Genomic DNA, 27,963 nt, shown 5'->3' with positions numbered 1-27,963 from the left:
TGCGAGTAATGACTTACTTCAAAAGGAGGGACATCTTTTACCTGCAAAATATTTGATAGTGCACATTGAAATCAAATTACAGAGCTTAAGTGCTAAAAAAGAAAGAAAAAAAATTCAGTGAAGGACTGAATCCATTTTTATTAACCTGTTAGATTTTGAATGATGGGATACACTTTTAATTTTGTTTCGTATCTTAATAAAAAAAAGGGGGGGGGGGGGGGGGGGACTTTGGAAGACGCCTGGCAACATGTAGAACATAGTGAAACCTGCAGATCTCGCAGTACAAAGGAGGAAAACATGTTTTTAAAGTAGTTGGTGGAGGAAAACACTTTAATCCACGCATCTCTGCTTCTGCTTCGTTACTGTGACCACAGACAGATTCAGCTCCAGAACAACTCAAAGTTTAATAAAACACTGTAGCTGAGTTGGAGGGAGGCACCAATACTACTCTTTTAACTCTTTGTACAAACACTAACCTTTAGCTACTTGCTGATACCAAGTACTGAGTACTTATTAAATAGGTTTGGGACGATTAGTTGTAATAATGGACTATGACTCGCTAGTACCCGATACGAGGATTTACCTTTAGCTACTTGCTGATACCGAGTACCAATATGAGTACTAACCTTTTGCTACTTGCCAATACCGAAAACTGATACAGGTACTAACATTGAGTTATTTGCCAATACCAAGTACTAACCTTTAGCTACCTTTAGCTTCCTTGCGAATATCAATTACCGATACAAGTACTAACCTTTCGCTACTTGCTGATACTGAGCACCGATACAAGTACTAACCTTTCGCTACTTGCTGATACTGAGCACCGATACAAGTACTAACCTGCTGATACTGAGCACCGATACAAGTACTAACCTGCCAATACTGAGCACCGATACAAGTACTAACCTTTAATTACCTTAAGCTACTTTCCGAAACCGAGTACCGATATGAGTATGAATTTGTTGGCATGACATTTGGTTGGTATTGGATTTGAATACATGCGCATTGGTTTTCGTGTTGTTGTTTTTTTTAGTTTTTGTACAAAATTCCTCCCTGAGAAATATTCACAAGGTCAAAAAGTAAATCAGAGCATCAAAAGAGGACAAAATGAAAGAAGAAATATTAATGTGCTTCGGCTTCCTACTCCTCCGGTCCTCTTTGAATGCAGAACTGCTTTTTGAAAAGCAATTTGCTTGCGAGAGGTCGTTCTGGACGATCTGTGAATAAGAAGTCAACGTCCAGGGTTTTTTAATCTCCCGCCGATAAACAAAAAAGCTTGATGTTTCTCTCACGTTTCATTTCCCTGACTGAGTTGAATAATTTTATTGGAATATAATTGGAAATAGTTATTGTAACAGTCTGTTTTAATACAATATCAGTGCAGGGATCCTATTTTTATGCTTCTATATTCATTTACAGCCATTTAGCGCCTGATTTTATTTATTTATATATTTATTTTTTCTTTGTTAATTTTTTTCTTTCTACTTTATTTTTTTCTTAATAGTTTTTTTCCGTTTTCTTTGTTTCTTTGTTAATTTTTTCTTTCTGTTATGTTTTTTTCTATTTTATTTTTTATTTTTTCTTTGTAAATTTTTTTTCTTTTTTCTTTTTCTTTATTAATTTTTTCTTTCTATTTTCTTTGTAAAAAAAAAGTCTTTATATTTTCTTTTTTTTCTTATTTTTTTCTTTATATTTTCTTTTTTTTTTATCATTGTTAATTTTCTTTCTTTCCTTTTTTTTCTCCTTTTTGCTCAAAAATTCCAAATTGTTGTGACTTGCAGCATCAAGTGCTCATAATTTGACGCCGTCCTCATCTCAGCAGCAGCTGAAATATCTTCAACTGAACTTGGTTTCTCTTCAAACATTGAGTGAAACGGGCCGGAAACCTCATCGTTGAACGCCGTGGCCTCGTTTAACTTTACAAACACGTCGGAGGAACTTTGCAAACGCAAGTTATTCACACACGTCAGAACATTTGGAACCCGTCGCTTTACTTCAGGGAGCAGTTTGCCATTCTGGGAAATGTGTGAGTTTGTTTTTCTTGCCAGCGGTTAAAAAAGCATCTCCACTGTGCTAAATATGAAGAACCTGGAGATGTTTATTTTAGCTCTGTTGACAGACTTTCTATTCTACCGAGGAAATCTTTTCCTAAGTGGAAATTATAAACAATCTAAACGTCACAATCGAGAATTTCATATTTTTCTATGTTTGTTCCTGAAGGAACCAACCTGCATTATTGACTAGTTAGGGGTTTGAGTGTTTAATAGGCTTGGTCATTTTATTTATTTATCTTTTTAATGTATTGAGAGAATCTGTTTCCTGTGGAAAATCACGGAAAAGGCATCAGGAATTCCAACACACGCGAAGAGACAAGGGCACGTACCATCAGCCGGCGGGAGCCTCCACGTGAACCGGGAATCTGCTGGTGCAGCCGTTCTACAGACACACACACACACACACACACACACACACACACACACACACACACACACACACACACACACACACACACACACACACACACACGCACACACACACAGCAGCTTGCACGCATGCATCCTTCACCCTCCCACACATCAGGTGTCCGTGTAAAGCCGGAGCTCACGCAGAGCACACACACACACACACACACACACACACACACACAGACCACCGCTGCGCCGGCACACACACTTTGTGCGTGCGAGGCTCCTTCGCCTTGTCAACAGGATGAGAGGCAGTGAGATAGAAGCTGTGGGGCGTTGGGCTCCTCGGGGTCGGCTCTGGGATTTCCTCCAGAGGACAGAGAAGGAAAATACAACGCCATATAAAAATAGATCCGCTCTAAATACTGATACAGGCTGGAAACATTGGGGGGGGGGGGGTGGGGGGGGGGGGGGGGTTGCTTTGAATTTCCTGCTTTGTGGGGGCGCTCCCTTTCATCCATGTGGATCTTTGTCTCCCTTAAGTGTTGTTGCATTTTCTTTCACCCCCCCGCAAGGCAACAATAACATGAGCACAGCGTTTTGGCGAGTCTGTTTCAGTTTGTTGGTTTAGCAGCAGCAGCAGCAGCAGCAGCAGCAGCAGCAGCAGCAGCAGCAGCAGTTTGTTAATGCAAATGTTTCCGGCTGGTTTGAACGTCTTTTTACATGCAAGTCGATGCACCAATTCCCCCGATTGGTCCGGCTGGAGGCCTGTTGACTGTGAGCCTGGTGCTAATGGTGCTCTCTCTCTCTCTCTCTCTCTCTCTCTCTCTCTCTCTCTCTCTCTCTCTCTCTCTCTCTCTCTCTCTGGTGCCTGCAGGGTGGAGAGTCGCCAGCCGGTCTGCCCATCGTACAAACTGCAGCTGGAGGAGTGTCTGTCGGCGGAGCAGGTTCCAACCCCGGAGCTCATCCAGGGCTACGTCAAGAAGGTACAAAACCTTTTCCTTTTCTCTCTCTCTCTCTCTCTCTCTCTCTCTCTCTCTCTCTCTCACTCTCTCGCTCTTTATGCTTGTGCCCAACATGAAAGAACCACACATTCAGGAAAAGGATCTCACTTATATGGCGTTTTTCCCACTGCTTGAACAGTCCCAAAGCACTTTACATGGTTAACCACATTCACCCATTCACACACACACATTCACACACCAATGAAGATGCTCAATCAGTATATTTGGAACGATTTTGGAGTTCAGTGTCTTGCTCAAGGACACTTTGGTTGTGTTCACACTGCTCACGTCTGATTTTTTTTTCTTTTGCTGGGATCGGATTTCTTTGCGACATTTCAAATGCGACCTCCATCAGACTGCCGTGTGAACGCAACCCGACCCCAGAGCGAGCGCATGCGCAGAAGAAGGCGTGACGTCACGCCGAGGGTTGCCAGATACTGACTCACTGTTTCCAGCCCAAACCTCAACCTCTGTAGGAGTCATGTTAAAAGCGTGAACCTCTTTTAGCTGTATTAAAGAACATATTACATTTGCGACTGGATTGTTCAGACGGCTGAATTTCTGAATTAGCAAATGTTTCTGCATTTCGGTCGTATTTCCTCCATCCACTTTGCAAGTATTGCAAGTTGCCCTGTTGTCGTCCTTTTCTCGTGAAATGGAACCGAACCTAAGAGTGTTTGTGCCGCTTGGGCACCATGTTTTCCGTCATGTTTTGTGAATGACGTCATTCAAACCCACTGGAAACGATTCCAAGGGATTGAAACACTGGAATCTGGTTTTTGATTCCCATTCCGTCCTGCGACCTTCCGATTGAGACGCAACCTGCCACCCGAGCCAGGAAAGCCCCCAAAAAAATGTAAACTTTACTGTCTCCTAGCGTCGTATATCTAGAAATAAAGAAATTAAGCGTCTTTCTTGCATCAACTCCTCTGGCTTTGTTCGGCGCGTCACTCTGTCTGACGGCCCCGGGAACAAAATGCGTTCCCACATTTACAACGGCGACTTTGCCAACCAGCGCGTGGCTCAACCTGCCAGCGAGCGCGCCGCCCTCAAGCCGGAGGATTCTAATAGCAGCTTGTCACCAAACGCTGGCAGCGCGGTTCCTAATAAAGTCGACCAGTGTGAAGATTTCTTTCTGGTGTTCGGAGGGTTTAATCACCTGAACACAAATGAAATCACGGAGGCAGTAACTCGTTCCGAGTGTTTTAGTGGAATGTCAGTTATATTTGAAGGGCAGATCCACAACTTTTAATTCTATTGCTGCTCGGCTGAAATGAACCAGGTCAACAGTGTCTGTTATTAGAAATTTAAAAGGCTGAGTAGTTTATACTTCAGTTTTAAACCCTTTTAAAGTTACTCTGCTAGAAAAAAAATCTTTAAAATATTATTTCCATTAAAGGTAACACTTCTGCACAGAGAATAATCCTAAAATAAGACCGTCAACACTCAATGCCATTAATTTCCAACCCGCAGTTGATCACACCAGAGTCCATATGATTACAAACAAACTGAATGTGTAGACATTATTTTTTTAGATAAGCATATGGCTATGGTACATACAGTATTATTATTATTATTATTATTATTATTATTATTATTATTATTATTATTATTATTATTATTATTATTATAATATATTTTCAATGCCCATTTTGAAGGAAACAAATCCAACAAAAAAGTATCTAGTATACCTTATACTATGACTTAACTTTTTGCAGTGTAAGATTAGTACTCGTATTAAATTGGTATCAGTCCATCTGTAAATTTGATAGAATTTATTTATTTATTTATTATTTTTTTATTTTTTTATAATCCATTTTTAAATGTTTTTATTGTGGATTTTTTTGCCAAATGTAAATAAAAATTATTATTATTATTATTATTATTATTAACAATAATTTTCTCTGTCAAAATAATGAGAAAACTTTGAACTGGTTTGAAATCCGTCTCATGTATTCGATCACTTTGAATGAGTCATTAGTGAGCGTGAACCCGATAAAATAGAAATAATTATCTGTTATTGAAACAAAAGAAAAAGCCGTTTAAATACAGTAAAATGCTTTTAAGAGCTGCAGTAAAGCCGTAACTTGAAGTCAACCTGTAACTATTAGTTCTCGTGGCGTGAAGCAGCACGGCTACGATGCAGAGGTGGCGCCGCTCTTCCTCGGCGGTTCAAGGCGAATGTTAATTAGCAAACCAAATAGCTCTGACGCGTCTGTATTTTCCAGCGAGGAGATGAAAGCGGCTAAACAGGAGCCGGAGATCTGAAATCGCTGATTTAATAATGAAGCGGCTCTGTTAGGATTACACTGCTGCAGAAAGCCTGTTGGAAATGGCACTTCAAATGAAATATATGTCACCCTCCTCCTCCTCCTCCTCCTCCTCCTCCTCCTCGGCGAATCGGTAATGCTGCGTCATCGTGATTCAAGCCTAATCTATATATTACCGGCCGCCATGTCGGCCGCTCCGGAACCTTTGGGTGCTTTTTGCCCTTCGATTAGTCTTGCAGGCGCGGTCCTGCAGGACCTCATTACTGTTGGTTATCATTTTAATCTAGTGAGCTGCTGGAGGAGGAGCAGGAGGCCACGCTAGAAATCTATTAAAAACCAAAGTGGACATGGATGAGTGGTGGAGGAGCGAGCAGAGAAGTCTCAGCATTCCATTTAACTTTCTTTCTCGCTGTTGTTGTTTTTTTCTTTTTCGTTTCTCTTCCTCTCTCCCCGTCTCGGCCGTTATCTGTTCATCCCGTCTTTCTGTCATCTCCGCCTTCACTCCGTCTCTCTCGCCGACGTTTCCATCTTGACCTTCAGACACCTTCTCCCGGTGCCACTTTAATAACTGACGGGGGTGAAGCAATAGGAAATGTGGTCTCAAGTCCAAATTGAAATGCTTTTTTTTTTTTTTTTTTTTCATGACAGGCTGTTGATATTCCGCTGGCGGTATATTGGAAACTACTTCCTGAATATTTTCCATCAAATTTATACTCATTTTAGTTAATGAAGAGAAATGATGCGATTTCCATATATATATATATATATATATGTGTGTGTTTTATACATGTTTTTCAATTTATTGGCATTTTTCTTATACATTTTAGGATTTTTTTTTATTTGCTGTTTTGTCTGGATCCTTATTCTGCTGCCGCCTGTTTTGGCCAGGAAACTCTTGAAAAAGACATTTTATATCTCAACGAGGTTTTCCTGGTAAAATAAAGGTAAAATTTTTTTTTATAATTTTAATCAAACCAACTTCATCAAACTAAAAGTAAAAAAAAAAAAAAAGATGTAGTAGCTTTACTGTCATTTGATGTGAACGTTAGGGATGCACCAGTATTGATAGCAGTATCAGGAGGGTGTTGTTCTCTTCTGGTCGGGTCCGAAGGAGCGAGAACGTCCGGAGGAAATTCAAACGTTTTATCGAAAAGTTGAAAGTGAGAGATGCGATGACAGAAGTCTTGTGAAGTCTGTACTTGCGCTGCAGGGCATCCAGTCCTTCAAAATAAAATTTGGATCGAGTCGGCATGAAAATTACCTTTTTTGTGTTTTGTTGTTGTTTTTCATTATTACAACAAACAGGCATCAACATGTAGCCTAGCATGCTAACTGTATCATTCTCAGCGTCTCAAAACGTCACCGTTGTAAAACGCGAAAGTTTTCTGCCACGAGAACCCAAAACTGGAGGGTTTTCAAATTAAACGTTGCGCAATCGGGGTCTCAACACTGTCTCGACCGTATAGTGCTGAATGGACGATAGCGTGCTAACGCACTTAGCAGAACCTCAAGAGTTTTCTTGAGGTTTCAACTCTGATCCGTTACTTTTTCACAATAAAATTCCATTGTCTTCACCAGATTCTGTTTTAATGTCGACGAGGTGCGAGGCGCGGCTGATTTGTCGCCATTAAACGGAATTCTGATGACAACATTAGCGCCACAATAACGCAAACGTTGTCAATAATGAATTCAAACTCCGCTGGAGTCTCCTGTCCCGTCGGCGGCGCCGACGTTCGACGGTCGCTCGCTCGCTCCTCGCCGCCCTCCGGCTTCGCTTCGCCAGTAAATGAGATACAACAGTTGCTCCCTTTTATCTCGGCAATTCCATTTTCAACATATTGACGAGGGGAATGTGACGCGACGGCGCCCAGAGAGCGTTCGGCTGATATTAAACAATACGGCTGGAAACAATGCGACTGTTCTTCCAATTTAATTTCATAGTGAATAACCTGCAGTTTGATTTGATTCCTTATATTTTCTTCCCCGGCTGGGGGTGGGGTGGGGGGTGGGGTTGTTTGGCAAGACGGGGGCCCGAAATGGAGAGTGGCATCATTAACATTCCCCGACAGTTAACGTTTCAATCTCACTCTCTGGAGGCAGCAGCGGAAAGAGGCCAATATTGACATTAGATGCTACGTAGACGACAGCATGACAGAGAATGCAGTGGAGAGTTTACGTGTCGGACGGCGGCTCCGGGGCGACTCGGGTCGCCACCGCCACAGTCTAATCAAAAATCTGCTTGATTGGAGGAGCGAGGAGAGGAAGAGAAAACAAAGATGGGAGGGATGCAGAGGAATCCATAAGAAAAAACGTGGCGGGGGAAGAAAAGGAAAAAGTCCAAAAGTGAAGAAACTTGAGTTGTTTTCTTTATTGTCACAAGGATTTTTCACAATAAAAGTAGCACTAGTAGGAAGCTTGATTGTTTCTTTTTATAAATGGTGCCACATTTATAAAAAGTCATGCATTTGTGGGATGGGCAGCAGGGATGAGTACATGGGGATACGTGGAAAAATGTGCTTGACAGGTTTTCAATCTGTCGACTTTGACCCCGCTGTCATGGCTCCCCGCAGTTTCAACAAAAATCTTTGTGATATCATCTTAGCTGTACAAGAGGTGATCGTTCAAAGAGGCAAAGAAACTTTCATCTCGCAGCGTGAGTCAAACGTGACACATGAAGTGGTAGATTGAACAAAAAACAACTGCGAAAATTGGTCAAAACCAATAATCACAATTAAAACAGCTGAAAGGATTAAAATCAAATAAAGCCAATAAAGCCAAAACAGCTACATTGATTAACAACAGCTAATGGAAATGAGAAAGACGGCTAAAATATTTTAAAACTGCTACAATGGTTCAAAGGACCTCATAAATATTAGGAAAAGTGGCTAAAATGCTTAAAAACAGCTAATGAAAGTGAGAAAAATGGCAAAAATATTTTAAAACTGCTAAAATGTTAGAAACAGCGAATGAAGCTAAAACAGCTAAAGTGGCTAAAAGCTGTATCTGAATATTAAAAAAGATGTAACTTAAAATGGCTGAAACTGCTGATGAAGGTGAAATGGTAAAAATTATTAAAAACTGCAAATGGAGTCAAAACACTTAAAAACTGCCTATAAAGGTAAAATAACAAAAGATTATCTAAAACTGCAGAACAAAGTAAAACTTCTCAAAACGACAACAAGGAAAATTTAAATCACCAAAAACAGCTGGTTTTCTGCATTAATGTGATTTAAATGAAATCTGATGTACATTACATTTAAGTCACAAATGTATTTATTCATTTTGTTCTTGTACCCTAGAAGTACTGAAGGCTGACCAGATATTACAGTTTTATATGCAATATATTAGTTTCAGGTTTAACTTAATGTGAAAAACATTTCTGCACTTGCATGTAAAATGAGAAGCTTCCCAGTTTTGAATTTTCAGCTTAAAAGCCCAAAGCTAACAAAACGGAAGACGGCCAAGATTTTACTAATCAGTTTGCAAGTTGTCAGAAATGTCCAATTTGTTTGTTTGGCAGCGATCCAGAACCGGATAATATTCAGTATCATTTATTCATCACTGAAACGTTTAATCAGAGGACTTTCTGATTAATGTTCTGTTAACTCTTCAAACTGCAGTATTTTGTTTTGAAGTGTGTGTTTCTTGTTCCATACAGCAGATCCAGGACGCTGCGGACCAGGGCGTGCTGTTCGTGGGCTTCGTGCAGGAGCCCTACGGCGCCCCCTGCACCAGGATCCGGGAGCCGGACACCCCCTCGCTGTCCCTGCACTCCAGCCCCAGCTCGGTGCTCGGCTCCCTGGGCAGCCGCAGCCCCTCCGGCCCCTCCAGCCCGCAGAACCAGGCGGAGCCCCAGGCGGAACCCGAACCCGAACCCGAGGGCGCCGGGGGTGAGGTGGCGCCGGACGAGCGGGACCAGGTCTCGCCCGCCGCCTCCCCGCCGCCCGAGGGAGAGCAGAAGGACGACTCCGCCAGTCACAACAAGGATGGCGACGCCGAGACGAACCAGAGGCCCAGATTCAGGATGCGGAGGGGAGACGGTGAGTGGTTTCCATGGCAACCACAGTACTGTGATGGTGAAAATAAACATCAAAATGTTACACAATAACATTAGATTCAATTAAATATGTTATTAAATCAACGGCGCCGACTCTAAAATCTTTACTTCATAAACTGCTCGAGTGACCAAATGTATCATTTCCTTTGAACGAACCGGTCAAAGGAAATAAGAATAATTAGTCCGACGAGAGCGGCGAAATTAAAAGGTCAAACGGGTTTTATTTTTAACTCGGTCCAAACGACGGGAGAGATCGGCCACGTGGCCCGACCAACAAATTTCACAGAAAGGCCCCGAGGAGGGAATCATCGTTACGATAATTAAAGGTCAGAACGTCAAACTGTGATGAGCCACAGCAACATCGCAGAGTCACACGTTTATGTTCTTATCATCGGCGTCGTACCTGAGCTGCTCCACAACTAACCCGGTCACTGCTTTCAACCAGGTTAAGACTTTCTCAATAGATGAAAATGGTTTTAGATACAAAGCTGCTGTTGCTCCCTTCCTTCACTTAGCCTTAGCATTAAGACTTCCATTATTTGAATTACTATTTTTTTTCCTGATTACTTGAAAAACTACTTAATCCAGAACTGCCTCTGCACCTCTACATGAAATACGTCCAACTGTAAACTTCATTAGCATTAGCGTCCCTCCACCATAGCTGTGGTTAGCATTAGCATGCTTCAATAACGGTTGTATGTTGACGGTTGAATTCAGCTGCTTCCTCTCGCTGGCATTAGTTCATGAATCTGTCCAGATTATAGAGCATCTTCCTCTAACATCCATATAACAGAGCTTCGTCCTCTAACATCCAGATTATAGAGCATCTTCCTCCCGCTAACATCCAGATTATAGAGCATCTTCCTCCACTAACTTCCAGATTATAGTGCATCTTCCTCCTCTAGCTGATGTAACTTCATCAGACTGACCCACACTGAGCTGACAGCTCAGATAATCTGTCACAGCAACAACACGACAAAACCAGTGAGTAACTTTACTCTGTTCTGTGGCCGTTTGCACTCCGATCGACCTGCTGCTGACTGGCGGTCTCAGAGGGGGGGTGGGGGGGGTGGGGGGGGGTGGGGGGTTATTTCCTGGGTGTTCAATCCCGCTATCGAGAGGATCAGCTGTGAACTGGAGCCGCTTTGTGTCACACGCTCGCCGAGATCCCAGCTGACGGCTTCTAATCTTCAGCCAATATCTGTCTGCATGTCTGTGTAACTCTGTGCCTCTACCTCTCGGCTGTTTGAGTGAAAACACGGATCCCTCCTAAAAAGACTCGGCGTCTGCGGAGGTGTCGTTTCCTGCGATTGCCTCCATGTTGCACAACAGCGTGTCGCCTCGGGATATAATCCTCGCTATCTGTCGCACAAAGGGGATGTCTGTTTGTAGCCGCCGTGCATTCAGAATCACACTTAGCCCATGAATCGAGGTGTTTCAACGCTTTTTTTTTGTTTTTTACTCAGAAGCTGCACGTTTAGTGGTTCGTTGTTTTGGTTGTTTTCTTTTTTACGACTTTCCAACAAGTGAGCTTCGTAGCTGCGCCCCTACGAGCCGCATTCAACCGCTTTTCCTCCCGTGTGTTAAAATCAGCAAGACGTTTATAGTTTTGGCTTCGCTTGAGCATTTCAGATTAACAGATGGAGACGCCCGCCGCTCCCGCTCGTCCTCCTACGGTCTCTCTCTTCTCTTTCTTTCCGACACAAACTATTTGCGATTGTGTGTCGGTGCGGGTCGGACGCCAGGCCCGGTGGGAGTGTTACCTCACACTGCACGCCTCTACGTACAGCGTCCGCTTTAATCCACTGCATGCTTACTGCTGTTGTCTGCACACATCTACAGATATAGTGTGTGTGTGTGTGTGCGCCCGTGCATGCGTGTGTGAATGTGTGTGTAATTACACACACTTGGCACTGCAGCGGGCCACAGCCCACCGGTCCTTCTTGGTTCCCCGCAGAGCATTTTGCAGCGAGATAATCCCCCACTGCCTCGTCCTCTACCTCCGTCAGTGCCACTCCCCCCCCCCATCCCCAATCCAAATGCTGCGCCGCCGCCAGCAGGAGGGTTTGCCAAACTCCCATGTCCCCTCTCTCCTAATGCCCGGCCCGCCGAGGAGGCCCGAGAGTCGCTGCCACTGCTCGTGCTTGTTTTTGTTAATCCCTCAGATCTGGAGGTGAGCGCCACGCAACTGTTGGCAGCCAAACTGGCAAAGAAAAAAAAAGAACTCCAGGGGATTACAGCGGAAAGAGGGACGGCGTCCCCCGAAGCCGGGACTGAAACCGAATCCTGCACATTTTCAGACTCTCAAGCTCGGCAGGGTTCACATAGGAAGATGGGACTGCGGCGGTTGAATGACGGCGCTGCTTCTTTAAAGGGTGAATTAAAATACAATATGCATGAGCAAAAAGAGAAAATTAGAATCTGGCCAGTTTATTAATCATTGACAAACAGATACATTTCATCTCTACTCCCACGGCGTAGCGGCGATGTTCCTACAGTCTGATTTCTCTATTAACTTAATGAGTGTTTTAATTAACACCAGTCAATTAGTCGGGGGGGGGGGCAGAAACCCAACATTTAATCACAACTCCATCAGACTTTGAATGCTGCTGAATTATGAGGCTTTCTTAGCAGTTAGCATGTTGTAGTTAAGGCTCAACATGCAAACTTCGTCTTTACTTTCGGTAAAGTCACATGGAAGCAGATTCTGTTCGTCCCTTGTTGTGTTGAGCTGCGTTTAGGAGTCCGTTTAGGAGTCCGTTTAGGAGTCCGTTTACGTGACGACGAAGCTTGAAGTGACTGAAAACACAACCTTTTGAGATCGCTCCGTCTCCGTGTGAAACAGTGTGAACTACGATCATAGTAAAAAGTACTGCACATGCTCAATAGAACGCATACCTACGCCACATTTGTCACCATGGAAACCAATGGATTACAAGGCTATTTGATCCACCACAACACTCCTTCCGTCATTCGTCGTGGTCGTTTGAATTGCTTCGTGTTGTCACTGTTTGACACTGATGTAAGCACGTTTTCGGTTTCCAGTGGTTTCCAGTGGTTTCCAGTGGTTTCCAGTGGTTTCCAGTGGTTTCCAGTGGTTTGAGTTAAAGGTGCCTGTTCACACGTGTCTTTAGGGCCACTTGTGATCGGATCACCTGAACCGGCCCAAAGTCGAGGTTCTTCTCCTCTACATTGAGAGCAGCCAGTTCAGGAGGTTCCTCTGATTAGGATGCCCTCTGGTGGAAGCCCAGTAGAGGTTCATCAGGCACGTCCAACTGGGAGGAGGCCACCAGGTCGGCCCAGGACTCTCTGGAGAGATTCTATCTCTAATTTGGTCTGGGGGGTGACTTGGGGGGGAGCTCTATACTGCCATCTTGACCCCGGATGGATGGATGGATGGATGGATGGATGGATGGATGGATGGATGGATAGATGGATTCCATGTATTCATTTACAATTATTACCTTGATGGTTTGGTGTTAACATCATGTTTCCTATGTTGAAAGAGAGCAGTTACTATCAAAGGCAATCAGATTTTTGGAGATATAAATAGAATTCCTCAATGCAAATTGAAGAGAAGGCTGTAAAAAGCCTGAGATAGTCCAACTTTCACCAAAGTCACAAAGAAATAAGTTCTGTCTTTGGCTTGGATCAGTCTGACATCTCCAAGGCTCTTTATCCAACTGCCCGCCTGTTATCAGTCCGATCAGTGTTATCTCTGCTCCGGTGGGATCAGATTATGGAAGCAGACGTCCGAACGTTGACATGTCATGTCGGCGGTAAAGCCGCAGAGCTGAGATCGGTCCAGCGCCACTGACCTCATCACTCAGACACATCAGATCAGCCTTTGAAGCAACGTGGCGCCCTAACCGCATTCACATACTTCGTTTTCTTGCTAAGACGTCCCAGTGGAGGTCACGTTAACGACACAAACTTTACTCTGAAAGGATCGGCTGTTGTCTGCTGTTGTAATGAACTCAAGCGATTAAGATGAAAAGGCTTAATGTTGCTGTGCGTGTGTGTGTGTGTGTGTGTGTGTGTGTGTGTTTTGGAAACAAGGATACTCAAGTATGGTTATAAATTTAAATTTATGGAGGCATTAAGTAAAATGCCACCCTAAAAGCAAAGAAATGACCACTATAATCATTTGAAGCATTAATAAAATCAGGGCTCGGACCAATTATTTAGCCATAAGGGGGAGGAGGTTTCAGGCTTTTAAATCTTGTTTTTGGCTCGAACCCAAACAGCCAATGACTCGACAGTATTGTTTTTTCATGAGACGGTTACTGTGGCCTTTACAGGCCGGCGTAACACAGGAGCAGAGCTCTGCTGGCTTCAAGAAGGAACTTGGCGAGAGGTTTTCCTTTGATTTATGTTGGTTGCTAATGGAGTTTCTTAAAGATCAAAGATCGTTTTAACCTTGTGTTTCCCTCTTACAATAGAGTATGTGCAGCTCCACCGTTTGCACCGGGGAACCGCGAACAGGAGAGCTTCTGTCGTGAAGAAGTGGAAATAGCTGGGCTGGATTGCAAATTGGGGCCAATTCGTGTGGAGTTTTCAATCTGGGAATACCGTTGATGGATTCCAGATCCGAAACTCTTTAGCATGTTGCATGCAGCATGTAGCATGTAGCACAGCTCGGAGTCACATGCTGCGTCTGAACATGTTTCCTCGGGCTCGGTCTGCTCCTGGAGACCAACGCAACATGGCGGCTCAGACGCAAACTTTGGGTGCGTCTGAATAGTTCCTCCTCTCTCCTTTCCTATCCACTTCTCCTTAACCCCTGGATGAAGTCACGGAGTTAAGGAAAGGTGTTAGGAAGCTTCCTAAAGGAGTTAGGAAAGGTGATCAAGTTGTTTTGACAATCGGACCACACCTCCACAAGGTGCCATAATAATAATCCGACGGCGGTGAAGGTTAGTGACGTCAGCCGTGGTGAAAAAAGTAAAAATTTCTGTAAATGAACTACATAAAGGTGGTTCCTCTCACTTTCCCCTGAGGCTGTAACCTCTGATATAATGTCAAATATCTCAAGGTTTGAATGTAAATCAAAGGAAAAGAGGAACTAAAGGTAAACTGCTGCCAGGTGAATAAAGAACCAATCAGAGTGAGAATAAGCTGCACTAAAACTTTACTGTTTTGGTTCTACAACATCCAGAACATTCCTAGTTGGGATCTGGGTTCTAGATGATTTCAAGTTGTTCTAGGCAGATTATTGCTTCGGTAACTTACATGATCTGCTCTTTTTTCAGTCGTCCTGAGTTTCCCTGAACGCTCCGATGAGCCGGTCCCTTTAAAAGTTGTCACCGCAAGGAATTGTGGGGGAACATGAGCTGGTCTCCTTTGGTAAAGGAAGCATCAGTGGTTCCTAGGCTGAAGGAGGTTCTAACGGAAGCATCAGTGGTTCCTAGGCTAAAGGAGGTTCTAAAGGAAGCATTGAGCCTCCTTTCCGCGGCTTATTGGGAATTACAACGTTCCTTATCATGGAACTTAAACTTAAACGCTTCGGGGGTTAAGGAGAAGTGGATAGGAAAGGAGATAGGAGGGACTATTCAGACTCTCCCTTTCTCTTTTATTGGGATGATAAATAATCTGTGCAGCTGCTGAATCTGTCCCCGCTTTGGTTCGGCTACAGCTAGCTTATACGTTTTACAAAAGATTCCTCGCACCTTTTACTGCATAAAGTTGGCTGGATTCAGCTCCGAGCACCCAGTTGCATTTCACATAGATAATGAACGTGATTTTGCATCCCGACTCCTCCAGGCACTTTACGTACGTGTTCGATCAACTAGCCCAATGTGCCACTGCGCGTTTCTCTGGGAACATTTCCAAAACCCTGCAACCCTAATTTGTATAAAGTGGGTTTGGAAGTTGGATGGATGTATGTGTGGTTCGTACCTCATTGCTACAAAAGCTCTACATAATGCTGATTTCACACTGCTGACTGCAAACACTGCAAAAACAAACGCTGAGCGAGCAACTTGGCCACTTTGACAATTGTATCCCTCCAACGGCAAAAATGAATCATGTTGCATGTTTTGGCCTTTTTCCTCTTAATCCTCTGATTCTTACCACATCAATCCTATGTCAGGTTTGCAGGTTCTCCCAATGGTTCTCTTGAGGTATTCCAGATTGGTGGAATCCAAAGACATGGTTGTTGAGTAATTTGGCCGTTGTCCGCTGAGCTCAGCAACCCCAAGTTGAATAAACATGGACGTATAATCAAGCCTGTCCAGAACACTTGGGTACAGTTTGACCACTGACATCCGTACAGCAGCTGGAAAAATCAACCGTGTTCAACGTTTTCTGCCATTTCTGACGCGCCGCAGCCAAACAGAAGCAGCATATTGCAAAGCAATTGACTGATCGTTTAAATTCAATGGGCCGCATAATGGAGTTGGCACCGTCGCCTCGACGCTCAAGCGGATTGATTTAAAGTTTGCTAAATTTCACGCTCACGCAAATAGATGGCGCTCTCGGCCTGCGTTGTGTTTTGCAGGTGATCGACTAATAATAGCAACACCGTGACTGACATGGTGAAAGGTTTACTGGCAGAACGTGTCCGATGAGCCGATGACTTGCAGTTTAACCTCCATCATCTGCGTCCATGTGTCCTTGAGCAAGGCACAGAGCTGTAGCTTACGTGGCAGCTAAAATCTGCTCTGAGATTGCAGAAGTGGTATAAAAATGTGCCATGATATAAGTTATGCACATTTAGCATTTACCTTGGCTGGGTGGATTTGAATGCATTGCTACGCATTTCTCCGCATGTTGAAAGACAAACCTCCACCAGTTCTATTTCTGAATCACTCAAGGCTGTCAGATAAATGCAAGGCTGCAGCTCTTTAATTAATTTATTTTTTTCCTCAGAGGCGTGTGTGATGGATATCAAAAGACTAACTTAAGCTCCTGCCCTATATTTTGATGTTTCTTTCTAAACTGTGTGTGATTCCTGTGAAGTGGTGAAAACTGCTGAAAAGAGCTGAAATCGCCCACCTCACCTCTTCGCCTGAATTACAGTCGCATCGGTGTCATAATCGTGGCACAGTTAGACTGTAATGAAAGATAATGCATGGAAAACAACCGCAATTACACAGAAAACAGCTGATAATCAGAGGCGGGTTTTTTTCTGCCGCCTGTAATTCAACATCAGGCTGTCAATTATCTCAATACGGTGTAGTTACATGAGTTTAATACTGCGATACAAAACATTTTGGAGTCGGAGAAAAAACTGCTATTAACAGATAGTACAAGGTTTTAGTCACTAATACTTAAAAAAAAAGTATCAGCTAATGTAAAAGGTCTGTATTTACTCAATATGCTGGATGTTAGTGGAGGAAGATGCTCTATAATGTGTATGTTAGAGGACAAGAATGCTCTATAATCTGGATGGTAGAGGAGGAAGATGCTCTATAATCTTGATGTTAGTGGAGGAAGATGCTCTATATTGTGGATGTTAGTGGAGGAAGATGCTCTATAATCTTGATGTTAGTGGAGGAAGATGCTCTATAGTGCTAATGCTAATAGTGGCTTCATTGACCAGGTTAGCGACTCTTCAACAGTTTGTAACAAGAGATAATAAAACTACTAAAACCTCAATAGCTGTACCCATATTACTTTGTACCAATGAAATAATTTTTTTTGCTTTTTTGTTCCAGAAAAGTTTCGCATTTACACGGCAAAGTTTTAGAAATTACTTAGTTAGCATGCCGGGCCATGAGTTGGCGCTTTTTGTTTAAACATTAAACATGGCGAGTACATGTATTGAGGTATAAACGGGGCTTCAATTAGCCGTGACGCCATTTTTGTTTCTACTCTAATGTGTCACAGATACTGTCAATACAGTCTGATAATAATATCACAGTGGTTCACAATGATTTAGTCTCACTTCTGATGTTTATCGTGGCATTGAGATACAATCATGTAGCGTTGGTTCAAGCTAACGCTAACAATGGGCTGGATTAGCATTACAGAGAGACGGCAGCTCATTTGGTCCCGAGCAAGACACTCCTGTAAGCTGTTAATTCATGAAATATTATTCCCAACACAAGATAGTTATGCAACAAGTCGTGTTTTTACACAAAAGACTTTTGACCGTTTTGCACAGAAACTGTAGCGCAGCTAAGAAGATGCAGCTCGCTACAGGATCACTGGCAAGTCGGAGTCACGTTAAATGAGCATCCATATTGTCCTCGCTGCAACATGAAAAGGAGATGACGACCGTGTGTGTGTGTGTGTGTGTGTGTGTGTGTGTGTCTGATTTGACTTTTCTCAAGAGTGACAAATGACAAGATTTAGAGAATTTGGTGGCCAGCTGTCACATCAGTCAGACGAGCCAGACATGAAATGGTTATAAATGATTCATTCTTTCCCGGGTGTCTGTCGGACGGATGGACGGACGCAGGAACCGCAGGGACTGAGCCACGACTCCGCCAGCAACGCCACCGCGTGCGTGTGTGTGCGCGTGTGTGTGTGTGTGTGTGCGTGTGTGTGCGTGTGTGTGCGTGTGTGTGCGTGTGTGTGCGTGTGTGTGTGTGTGTGTGGGCGGACGGGTGGGTGGCCCTGCTGCACATTCTGCTCGTCCATCTGGTTCACTTGGGAAATGACAGTCTGACATTTGCATTGGAAAAGAAAAAAGGGGAAAATAAAAAATTTGAACAAAAAAACCATTGGAATTGTTTTTGCGCCCCATTCAAACACACATCTCGCATTAAGTGTTGTTGTTTTTTTGTTTTTTTTTCCAAGGCTAAGCAGAGCAAATATTTCACTCACTCTCCCATCACAACAAATAAAACTCTTTCCTGCTTTGATTTATTGCGATATGAGCGAGCGGCGGTGACATACGTACTCTGGGCACAGTTCCAAGCCGGTTTTCCTCCCCTCCAGAGGCCGCGCTGCATTATGCATATCTCCGCTTGATGTAAACAACAGCTAGCTGCGAAGCTTTTAATGCATTATTCAAGGTTATACCAAGAATTAACTCGGTTACAATGAAACGCTCCCATTTAAGTTCTGCATCAGCGGCGTTGCGTCACCGTTTTGGGGGAACATCAAAAAGGAGTCGGAGGATTTCTCGTGGCGTCGTGGCGTCGGTGCAGTCGTGGCGTTTTTTGGATTCGAATTAAGGGGGGAAAACTTTCCGGTCTAATTCTGAGTCCAGCTGAGGACATCTGAAAGGTCCTATGTTATGCAAAATTAACTTAATAATGTTGTTTGTTTTTTTTCACAATAATATGTGTCCCCTGCTTATGAGTCTATAGAAGTGAAGAAAGTCTGTCGTCTCCCTCACTTGTTGCTCCACTTTTTAGCTCTTACCGGCAATTCAGAAATTTTCCCTTCATGACATCACCTGGGGAAATATCCACTCCCTCTGGTATTGGATACTCAGTTTGACCCTGCCACATGTAGATGAGCTCTTCCCTCCCCTCCCGGAAAACACACATAGAGTAGACGTGGACAGTGGCTCATTAGCATTTAAAGGTACAGAAACAGCCTGTTCTCAGTAGAGCCACCAGAGGGACTTTTAGACTGAAATCCAGGACCAACGTGAAACTTGATAAACTGTATAATATGGGACCTTTTAACCTAATCCCGTGTTACTGTAATTTCCACCTGCCAGGTAGAAGCTTCATTCATCACATTTTTCATCCATTCACTCTTCTATTCCACTTTATCCAACAGAACTCATCAAAACGTCTTTACATTTACAAAACAGTCTTATTTCATCTGTTCAGCACTGCTTTGAGATCATTTCCCTGAGTTGTTATTTCCTTTTTTTTTTTCCCCCTACAAGGACTAACGGTGCGCTTTCCCGAGCTGTTTATTTGATGTTGCGTAGCTGTAAAAGGAGAGATGTCGTTTCCTCACAGCGGTACATTTTTTTCAGAGGAGAATATAAAACTGACTGGAAAGCACACAAGCTAGTTGCGTTTGATGGCTAATGAAGATAACGCCGTGGCCAACTCGTCTTGGCCCCGAGAAGCTCGCCGAGCGTCCACACGCTGGCGGGGTTCCGTCGGTTTCTTAACTCGACGGATATAAAATGTTCTTCCAACTGATTTTCACCACGTTGTTCTCAGCGGTGGAACATGTCAGACATGCTCTTCCAAAGCCGCCCCATAAGGACCGTCACAATGCTTTCATTTTATTTATCCTTGAATCATCTTGAATATGACTTTTCAGACAATAAAATATAACTGAATGTGTTTTTCAGGTGATACTGCTTCACTCCGTCGACACATATATACTGGAAATGTTACACACTCAACTAAAGGCTGTTACAAAGGATGTAATGGGGGCTTACATGATATCAGGTTATGCTTCAAATCCTTTGGCGTTATCTAACACGCAAGAACATACATACATACATACACACAAAAGAAATACATACATGAAATGAAACAAAACCTCAAAAACTATTAAGAATGGATAACATTTGAAATATATTGTATAAGCAAATATAATTGGAACAATTGAAATGCAATACTACTATAAAAAAAACTATTAAATTATATAATTACAAATTCCGAGGCACCACATGATAAAGATATTTTCCTGCAGCAGCATTAACGCTGTCTTTTACAGTTTCCTGCTGAGTCTCTCAGCCAACTTATTACTTGGCAATTTTCTATCACTTCTGGCAGCTGCGGAGGGAAAGTCCACCTTCCAGCGCCAAGTAACATTTTGGATCATGGCCAGTTAACAGCAGAAGCAATAAGCATGCAATAAAACTTGTGGATTTACATCCACGTCTGTGTCGTCACAGCCTCTGCTGGCGGCTGATGGGTGACCTGCGTCTGTGTGGCTGCTTTAACAGGGGTGGAGCTGCTGGCGCTCTACAACCACCCCACAGTCCGGGATGGCCAGGTCAAGTACTACACCGTCAAGGTGCCTCTGCGGGTTCAGAACTGTGACGAGGGGGTCAAAGGAGTGGAGGCCAACTGGCTGGATCACATGACCCAGCACTTCAACAACGGAGCCTCGCTGGTCGACGGATACTTCCACCTGGGGAACGTCAACGGTAAGCAGGCCTGACTCTGTTCCCGGTTCACAGGCTGCGTCATTGGAAGGTTTAATCTCAGGATAAGTTTGTCGTAATTTGACATGTGTATCCTCCACAACCTCACATATCCCAGCATTCATAGTGGTGAAGAAAAAAAAACCTTAACATTCCTGCCTGGTGTATTTTCTAAAGGCCCAAAGACAAAATACGCAGACGAAGTATTCTGTCTGTCGTCTGCGTTCATCTCATGGTAAGTTTGTTAATATCCAGGGAGCTTACAGATGTAATACTACACGTGACCTGTAGGGGCAACGTTGAGCAGTTTATCTTAGTTTCAACCAGCGAAACAAACAAAGAAGACAGTTTCTGGAAAACAACAGAAATGACGATCCCTTCAAGTAAAGACTGTAGAAATGGACAAAGACGCTTCAGACGACTCGTGTCAACAGTTTATAAATATCTTTTTGAGTAAAGTTGAAACATGACCCAAAGAATTATCCCCCAGGACCAAATTATTACAAAAGAGTTATTTTTGTCGTTTTTAACCTGTTTCCTCAAAATAGAAATGTCGTCCTACATGAAACCAATAACATGCACTGCCCTCTGCTGGATGTAATAAATAACAACCACATCAAGGTGAGAGACACAGGAGAAAGTTTGACACAAACGTTCTGATTAATGTGCATGAAGGGAGCATATTTGGGTGTTTAGCTCCACCCAGAATTCAGTTCTGGACGTTGCATCCAAAGTTCCATGATGAAAACGTCTCAGAGTGTTTTTGTTCGGTCAGATGACAAATAAATCCAAATGTTTCATGATGTTGGTGCTGCCGAGTTCAGCTGTGTCACCAAAAGGAAAGAGCACAACAATCGCCTCTGGCTACACTTTCAGTTCAATCCTGTGTTACGGGACCGACGTCATGGTTGCTAGGCAACCGGTACTCCTCTTCACAAAGCGACCATGAGGATAAAAAAACACGCCTTGGACAGGTTCATGTCGTCTGCTTTAATCTACAGACCACAACCGAAGTCCTTTGGAGGATGCAGCCTCTGAATTGCAGCTTAATATTTTGAGTTAATGTCACACTGCACATCCCTTTTCAGTGAAAAACAACATTTCACTCCTTCAAACATCCAAAACTGTCTTGCTTTAAGTCTGGGCTACTCAAAGCTCACAGTATTATAGTTATTATGTTTTCTTTTTTAAAAACTGTTACTGAAATTGTCCTTGTCACGCTCCAACGTTACCGGGAAAATGTCAACATCTGGTCGATCGTTCTTTTCGACCGGTGTGAAATGAGTTGCAGGCGGACGGATTATTAGTTATGCATAAGCTGACATTCATTTTTCATCGTAAAAACAATCCGGAACTTCTTATTTGGGAAATACTTGCAAATTACTCTGATGGAGCTCCTCGTTACTGGGTGGGGGAGTGGTTCAGTGCCGACTAATGGAAGTGTCACACGCATTGATGAGACATAATATTATAACCACCGGTTTAATCGAGTGTCGGTCCCGCCCCATTTTCTCCCCAGTTTGACTCGTCTTCATCAGGCTGAGTAATAACTTCTGCTGCAGTTTGAGCAACAGAAGCTCTTCTGGACGGTCGGCCCGCTCAGGCCGGATTTCACTTCCCACCTGCACCCTCTGCCAGTCGTTGTCAAACTTGCTCGTGTCCTTCAGTTTGCCCATTAGCCGAACCTCTAAGACGTCAATTTGTGGACAAAGTGTTCGATCTCTATCAAACGTGCTGCTCCCACTAGCAGGCGCCATGATAAAGAGATAATCAGGGTTATTTACTCCTCAAATGCAATATAAGGATGGTTTATCAAGCCTCATTTTACAGCTTAAGAGGTCTCAGTGTGCGTTCACATAGCCTATAAGCCTATTCACACATACAGAAATGGTGACAGCTGCCGTGCAAGGTGCTCACACACTATTGGGAACAATTACAGGTTCGGTGTCGGTCCCACGAACACTTGGACACAAAGATGCGGGAGATTTTAAAGATTTGTGTAAATAATGTAAAAAAAAAAAAAAAAAAGACACTTCTTACTTAAAACTCTCAAATTTCTCACTTTTCACGCGCACTAAATGCACAAAGTCACCTGACTGATGGTGTTATTCAAAACAATCTGATAAGAGATGAATAATGAGACGCCGTCTCTGATCACGGTGTGAATAAAACGAGTGAAGGTCGACACACTGGGGGCATGTTTACTTGTGTGCACATTAAAATGTAGGACAGGAGTACTGAGTGACACATTGTCCAAATTACAGTGGGAAATCCTTCCATCCATTTTCTATACAGCCTAATCCTGTGCATGGCGCTGGAGCCAATCCCAGCGAACTATGGACGAGGGCAGGATTCACCCTGGACCAGTCCATCATAGGACAAACACAGAGAGACAGGCAACCACACACACTCGCCTTCACTCAGTGAGAAATTTAGACCATTGTATACATTTTTTTATGCCATAAAATCATAAAATATACTTTGCTCCAGTTTTCGCTTCTGTCAGAGATTTTATTAGAAGCAAATGGCAAACAATGCAGATTTTCTTTTTTAACAAGTCTCAGAGAGCATATACCCTTCATAAAATCCACTGTTTTAATAGGTGCCCTTTAAATGGTTAAAGCACTGATTCTCAACTGGTGGGCTACAAAACCAAAAAGTGGGTCGTTAGCCCATTTTTAGTAGGTCAGCTTTTGCCTGGGCAAAAAAACAAACTGCATGTAATGTTGTCTATTCACTCATTTTGCCATTTTCTATATTCAGATATTCTTTCAAACACACATTGCGCAGCGTCTTGCTTTTAAATATTCCTTTTCATAAATAGAGTGTTGAAATAAATGACGAAGCTCCATCTACACAAAGGCACACTTAAATTATGGAGATCAATATGGATGGATGGATGGATGGATGGATGGATGGATGGATGGATGGATGGATGGATGGATGGATGGATGGATGGGTGGATGGATGGATGGATGGATGGATGGATGGATGGGTGGATGGATGGATGGATGGATGGGTGGATTTCATCGACTATATTGGGGCTGGATCGTGGCTTTGAAGGATCGACCAGATTTACCCCAAAAAACATCTAAATCCCGTCGTGATTGGTGGGATCCATCGTCTACGCCTCAAGAAACCGGTGCTTCTACTGGAAATGGAGACTTTTGCATGTTTGTGGGGCGGGTGGAGGAGAACGGGGGGGTTTCATCAGCGATCTGACATAATGATTAGTCATTTGTTGGGGACGCTTCAGAGGCTGGTGAAGCTGTTTCTTGTTCGGGTTTTCCTCTTCCGTCAGACCCCGCCGGCTTTGCTCTGACACTGGAGAAATAAGCCAGCCAGAGTAAATAAGAGTCATAATTCATTAATCTGGGAAAGTGAACGCCTCAGCAACTCTGAAACACAGATAATTAACCTGATAACAAATTAGTGCCTCCTTGCATATTTTATGTCCCGAGAATGGAGTAATGAAGTGTATTATTATGATTCCAATTTTTCTTTTTTTTTAAAGCCTATTAAGGTCCTCTAACATATTTTGCATTTTTCATGCGCCGCTAAAGATACGTGTCACTTGAAGAGCAAAAAAAAAGAAATGATGGAAAGCGAATCAGCTACAGAGTGACACTTTCTGCCTTCTCCCACTTTGACGGGACTGATTCCAGCTTGCAGCTCACGCCGCTTTAGAAAACAGACAACTTTACAGAGGTGAATGCTGCACTTTTTGGGGGGATTCGGTGTTCTCTTGAGAGCAGCTGGCAGCGCCACATCAAAGCGGCTCCGCGTTTGTTGTTAGCAGCTAATTACATCAAACAGCGGCGCGGCTCAGGGCCTCAGAATCGCTCTCCATTCCTCGCCGACTCCATATTTAGCGGCTGCTTTGAGACGGCTCTCTGAATTCGCGATGAGACACTCGACACGATGCAGGAGACCATCTCAACCCCATAAACATCAAGGGCATGTTTGACAGCGGCGCGGCACAGTAAAGGATGCGGACTGACAGACGTGAGCCGGGATGGAAGGCGGCGGCGACAGTAACGGCCTTGTTTGGAGACGCCAGTTCGTCATGTGCTGACGGATACATGTGGCGTCTAATGAGTGTGATTGTGGCTCTTTCTTTCCGAGGGTGACCCTCTGCCCTGTTTCTCTGCTTTCATCCTGTTGTGCTGGCGAAGCTTTTACACTATTTATTACGAAAACCACGGGGTGTGTTGCTGAGCTCGACTGCTTTTCATTATCTCCGTGTCTGTTTGAATCCTGATGGCCGCCGCGATGCTCAGACTTCCTCCAGGGCCGGCATGAGATTGACATTTGTGTGGGGGGGGTGGGGGGGTTATTTGCTGAAATGTCTCATCTGGATGGGCAGTCATGAAATTCGGTGTAGATGTCCATGTTGCCCTGGAGAGGAATTGTAATATCTTCACTTTTCTATCCAGCATCATTGATTCACGAGCGAAAGTCTACAAATGATCCCGTTGAACCTCTGCTGCACCTGAGGCCTGCAGAAGGTTTAAATTTCAGACGTTTTCATCATCATTGACGAAGATAAACAAGTGAAACATCCTGTGGGCATTTTAGAGGCACTAAATGACTGTTGGTTAAGCCCCGCCCCCGATCGCATAATGAACCAACGGCAATCAACTTCCAACTGCCTGGAAAAGACAGACATTTGAGCTGGCGACACTTATTATTATTGTTTTCTGGGATATTTGAGTCATTTAAGTTGCAAAAAACTTAAAACGATGGCTTGTCCGAGGTAGCAACAGTAACTAAGGAGGGCGGGGCTTAGACGAAGGTCAGTAATTACCAAACAAGTTACCGGGAGTGTCAAACATGTGGGCTCACCAGTCAAAACTCACCAGCTTATAGCATTCGAGTGAAAAATGACACAAATGACACAGATTTTTCTCAAGAACTGTAAGGTTACTTATTAGGGATGCACCAATACTGATACCAGTATCGGGTCCGATGCCGCATGAGGTACTCGTACTTGTTGCACATCCCCGATACAACGTGACAAGTACTACGTGGTGTCATGTGACAGTAACGTCTGCGGTTTAGAGGTTGTATAATATTAATCAGAGTTCACAAAATTGTTTTAATTACAAAGCTGATCCACGGCGCCAACTCATGGCCTGGCATTTTAACTACATCATTTTCAGTGTTTCTGCTGTTGCCGTGTAAACGGACATCATTTTCAGAGCGTTGCCGTGCCAACGCAAAACCTTTCTGAAACAAAAATGCAAAAACTGCGCTTTTACCTGAAACGTTGTCGTGGCCTAAACTACACTGAGACCCTGTCCACACGACAACGTCGTTTCACGTGACCGCATGGTACTCCACCTCTCGACCTATGACCCCGCCTCCCTCTCCGCAACGTCACTTATCGACAACATGGAGGACGACCAGCTCCAGATCGAGCTGCAGAAGCCACCGATTTGCTTTAATAAGGCGAGATGTCAGTTTTGTCGATCTCTCCGTTTTGGCACACTCCGTGCCTTCTTCTCCATTTTTGCTGTATTTCTGTGACGGAGTGACAGCGCCACCTATAGACCTGGGATTTGTACTACCTCGTTTTGAGTAGTTTATGTGGACCGGAAACTTTTTAAGAAAGAAATTTGTTTTGGCTCGTCTGGACGAGGCCTAAACCCCGACTTTAATATTCCTGTTGTTACGTGATGTCCCTCATGATCTCATCTTCTCTTGATCGACTCCAACTCTCTTGCAATCTATTTGCATGATCACGTAGTTTAACGTCCTTCATACAGGATATTAATAAATCAGTCCTTGTTTGGCCGAAGGTGTGAATTTGTGCTTCGTTATCTGTTCCTGTGTCGCCGACTTGTCAAGGATGAACTGTCATGGCGGCTCCAGCCACCAGGACCAGATACGTATGTCTGAGCGTTGACACGTGTCCCGGAGGTCGACTTGTTATAAAAATGCATCCAGCGTTTGTTCTCCGCGGTTTGTCACTGCGACTCATTGAGTTGGGCTCGCTGCCTCAAACTACCTTGATTAAAATGTATGCTGCGTTTGCCGTGCCTCACGCCTGTTGTATTAAATTTGTTGCAGCCATTTTTAAAGCAGGTCCGCTGCTGTCAGGGTTGACAGACTCTTTGTTATTTACTTTCTAATTCACAGCTTCGGTTAGGTGGAACAAAAAGTCAATTTTTGTTTTTTATCCCGCAGTTTTTCAAAACGTATTCTCGCCTGGTGATCGGAATAAAGAGACTGATTTTATTTCCAAATTCTCCCTCGCAGCTGTTATTTATGGAGCCCAAGGTTGCTTATTTTTTCCCCTTGCATGTTTACAGCTACTATTCACTATAAATTCATGGGTAGATTTTTAAAAAAAATTGCCTGAGGCTTAAGAGCTTAAAAACACAGTGTAGCTATTACATTTTCTTTCCCCTCAGTCCCAAACAAACGATCCACACGACTGGAACCATGCCTAGTATCGCTGCACATTTTATCACATCAAGGAACTACTTGCTTTTGTTTACTAGTGGGGACGGCACTGTGAGGTGTGTGATTATTACTACAGCCGTGCCTTAAATCTTTGCCTTTGCGTGGTTAATAATCCTGTGTGAGTATTTCACCAATGTTTGGTTTGTAAGACTCTCACTGCTATCTGCTGGACAGTTTGTGAACGGGGGTGTGGGGGGGGGACAGATTAGTGTAACGTAACGTCAACATGGTGCCTTCGAATCCTTTCAGTACTTACACTGCAAAGCCATGAGAGCCTGTGGCAAGCAAATAAAAACACAAAGCTGATCGACTCTTCATGAGTCTTGTAATCAATATTGCATTTTGAAGTAACTTATGAATGGACAACGTGCAATTTGACTTGCTGCCTCTATTGGTGTTTGCATTGTTTATTATTACCTTCGCCAACAAAAGCTGGGCGTCCAACCAAGTTGGCCGAGAAGTGTTTTTTTTGTCGAGTTTATTTATTTATTGGTTTATTTATTGGTTTGAATGTATGTCCTGTATGTATGTATGTATTTTATCAAATTTTCACAAAAACTTCAGGGATGGTTTGTCATTATCCAAGAACAAATCGATAACATTTTGGGACGTTAACGGCAAATTGTTTCTGAATAAATCCCTAAAAACTGCAACAACAAAAAAAAAAAGTCCCATGCAAAGGGCACGGGAGAGGAAGCTCATGGAGGATATCAAAGGAGATCAGCGTCTGTTGCCACGGAGA

At 43.5% G+C, this 27,963-nt stretch overlaps 1 protein-coding gene across 1 annotated transcript in view; it reads left to right on the top strand.

Annotated features, from left to right (window-relative positions):
* rftn1b (raftlin, lipid raft linker 1b) overlaps window positions 1-27,963 on the top strand; it is a 142,512-nt gene that overhangs the window by 76,590 nt on the left and 37,959 nt on the right. The window contains exons 4-6 of the mRNA XM_080471775.1: window positions 3,283-3,391; window positions 9,338-9,719; window positions 20,553-20,756. Coding sequence (XP_080327901.1) covers window positions 3,283-3,391; window positions 9,338-9,719; window positions 20,553-20,756 — 695 coding nt within the window. The remainder of the gene's footprint in view (window positions 1-3,282; window positions 3,392-9,337; window positions 9,720-20,552; window positions 20,757-27,963) is intronic.

Source organism: Lipophrys pholis, assembly GCF_963383615.2.
Source record: "Lipophrys pholis genome assembly, chromosome: 9".
NCBI classification, from domain to species: Eukaryota; Metazoa; Chordata; class Actinopteri; order Blenniiformes; family Blenniidae; genus Lipophrys; species Lipophrys pholis.
This window is presented reverse-complemented; position numbering and strand designations above follow the sequence as displayed.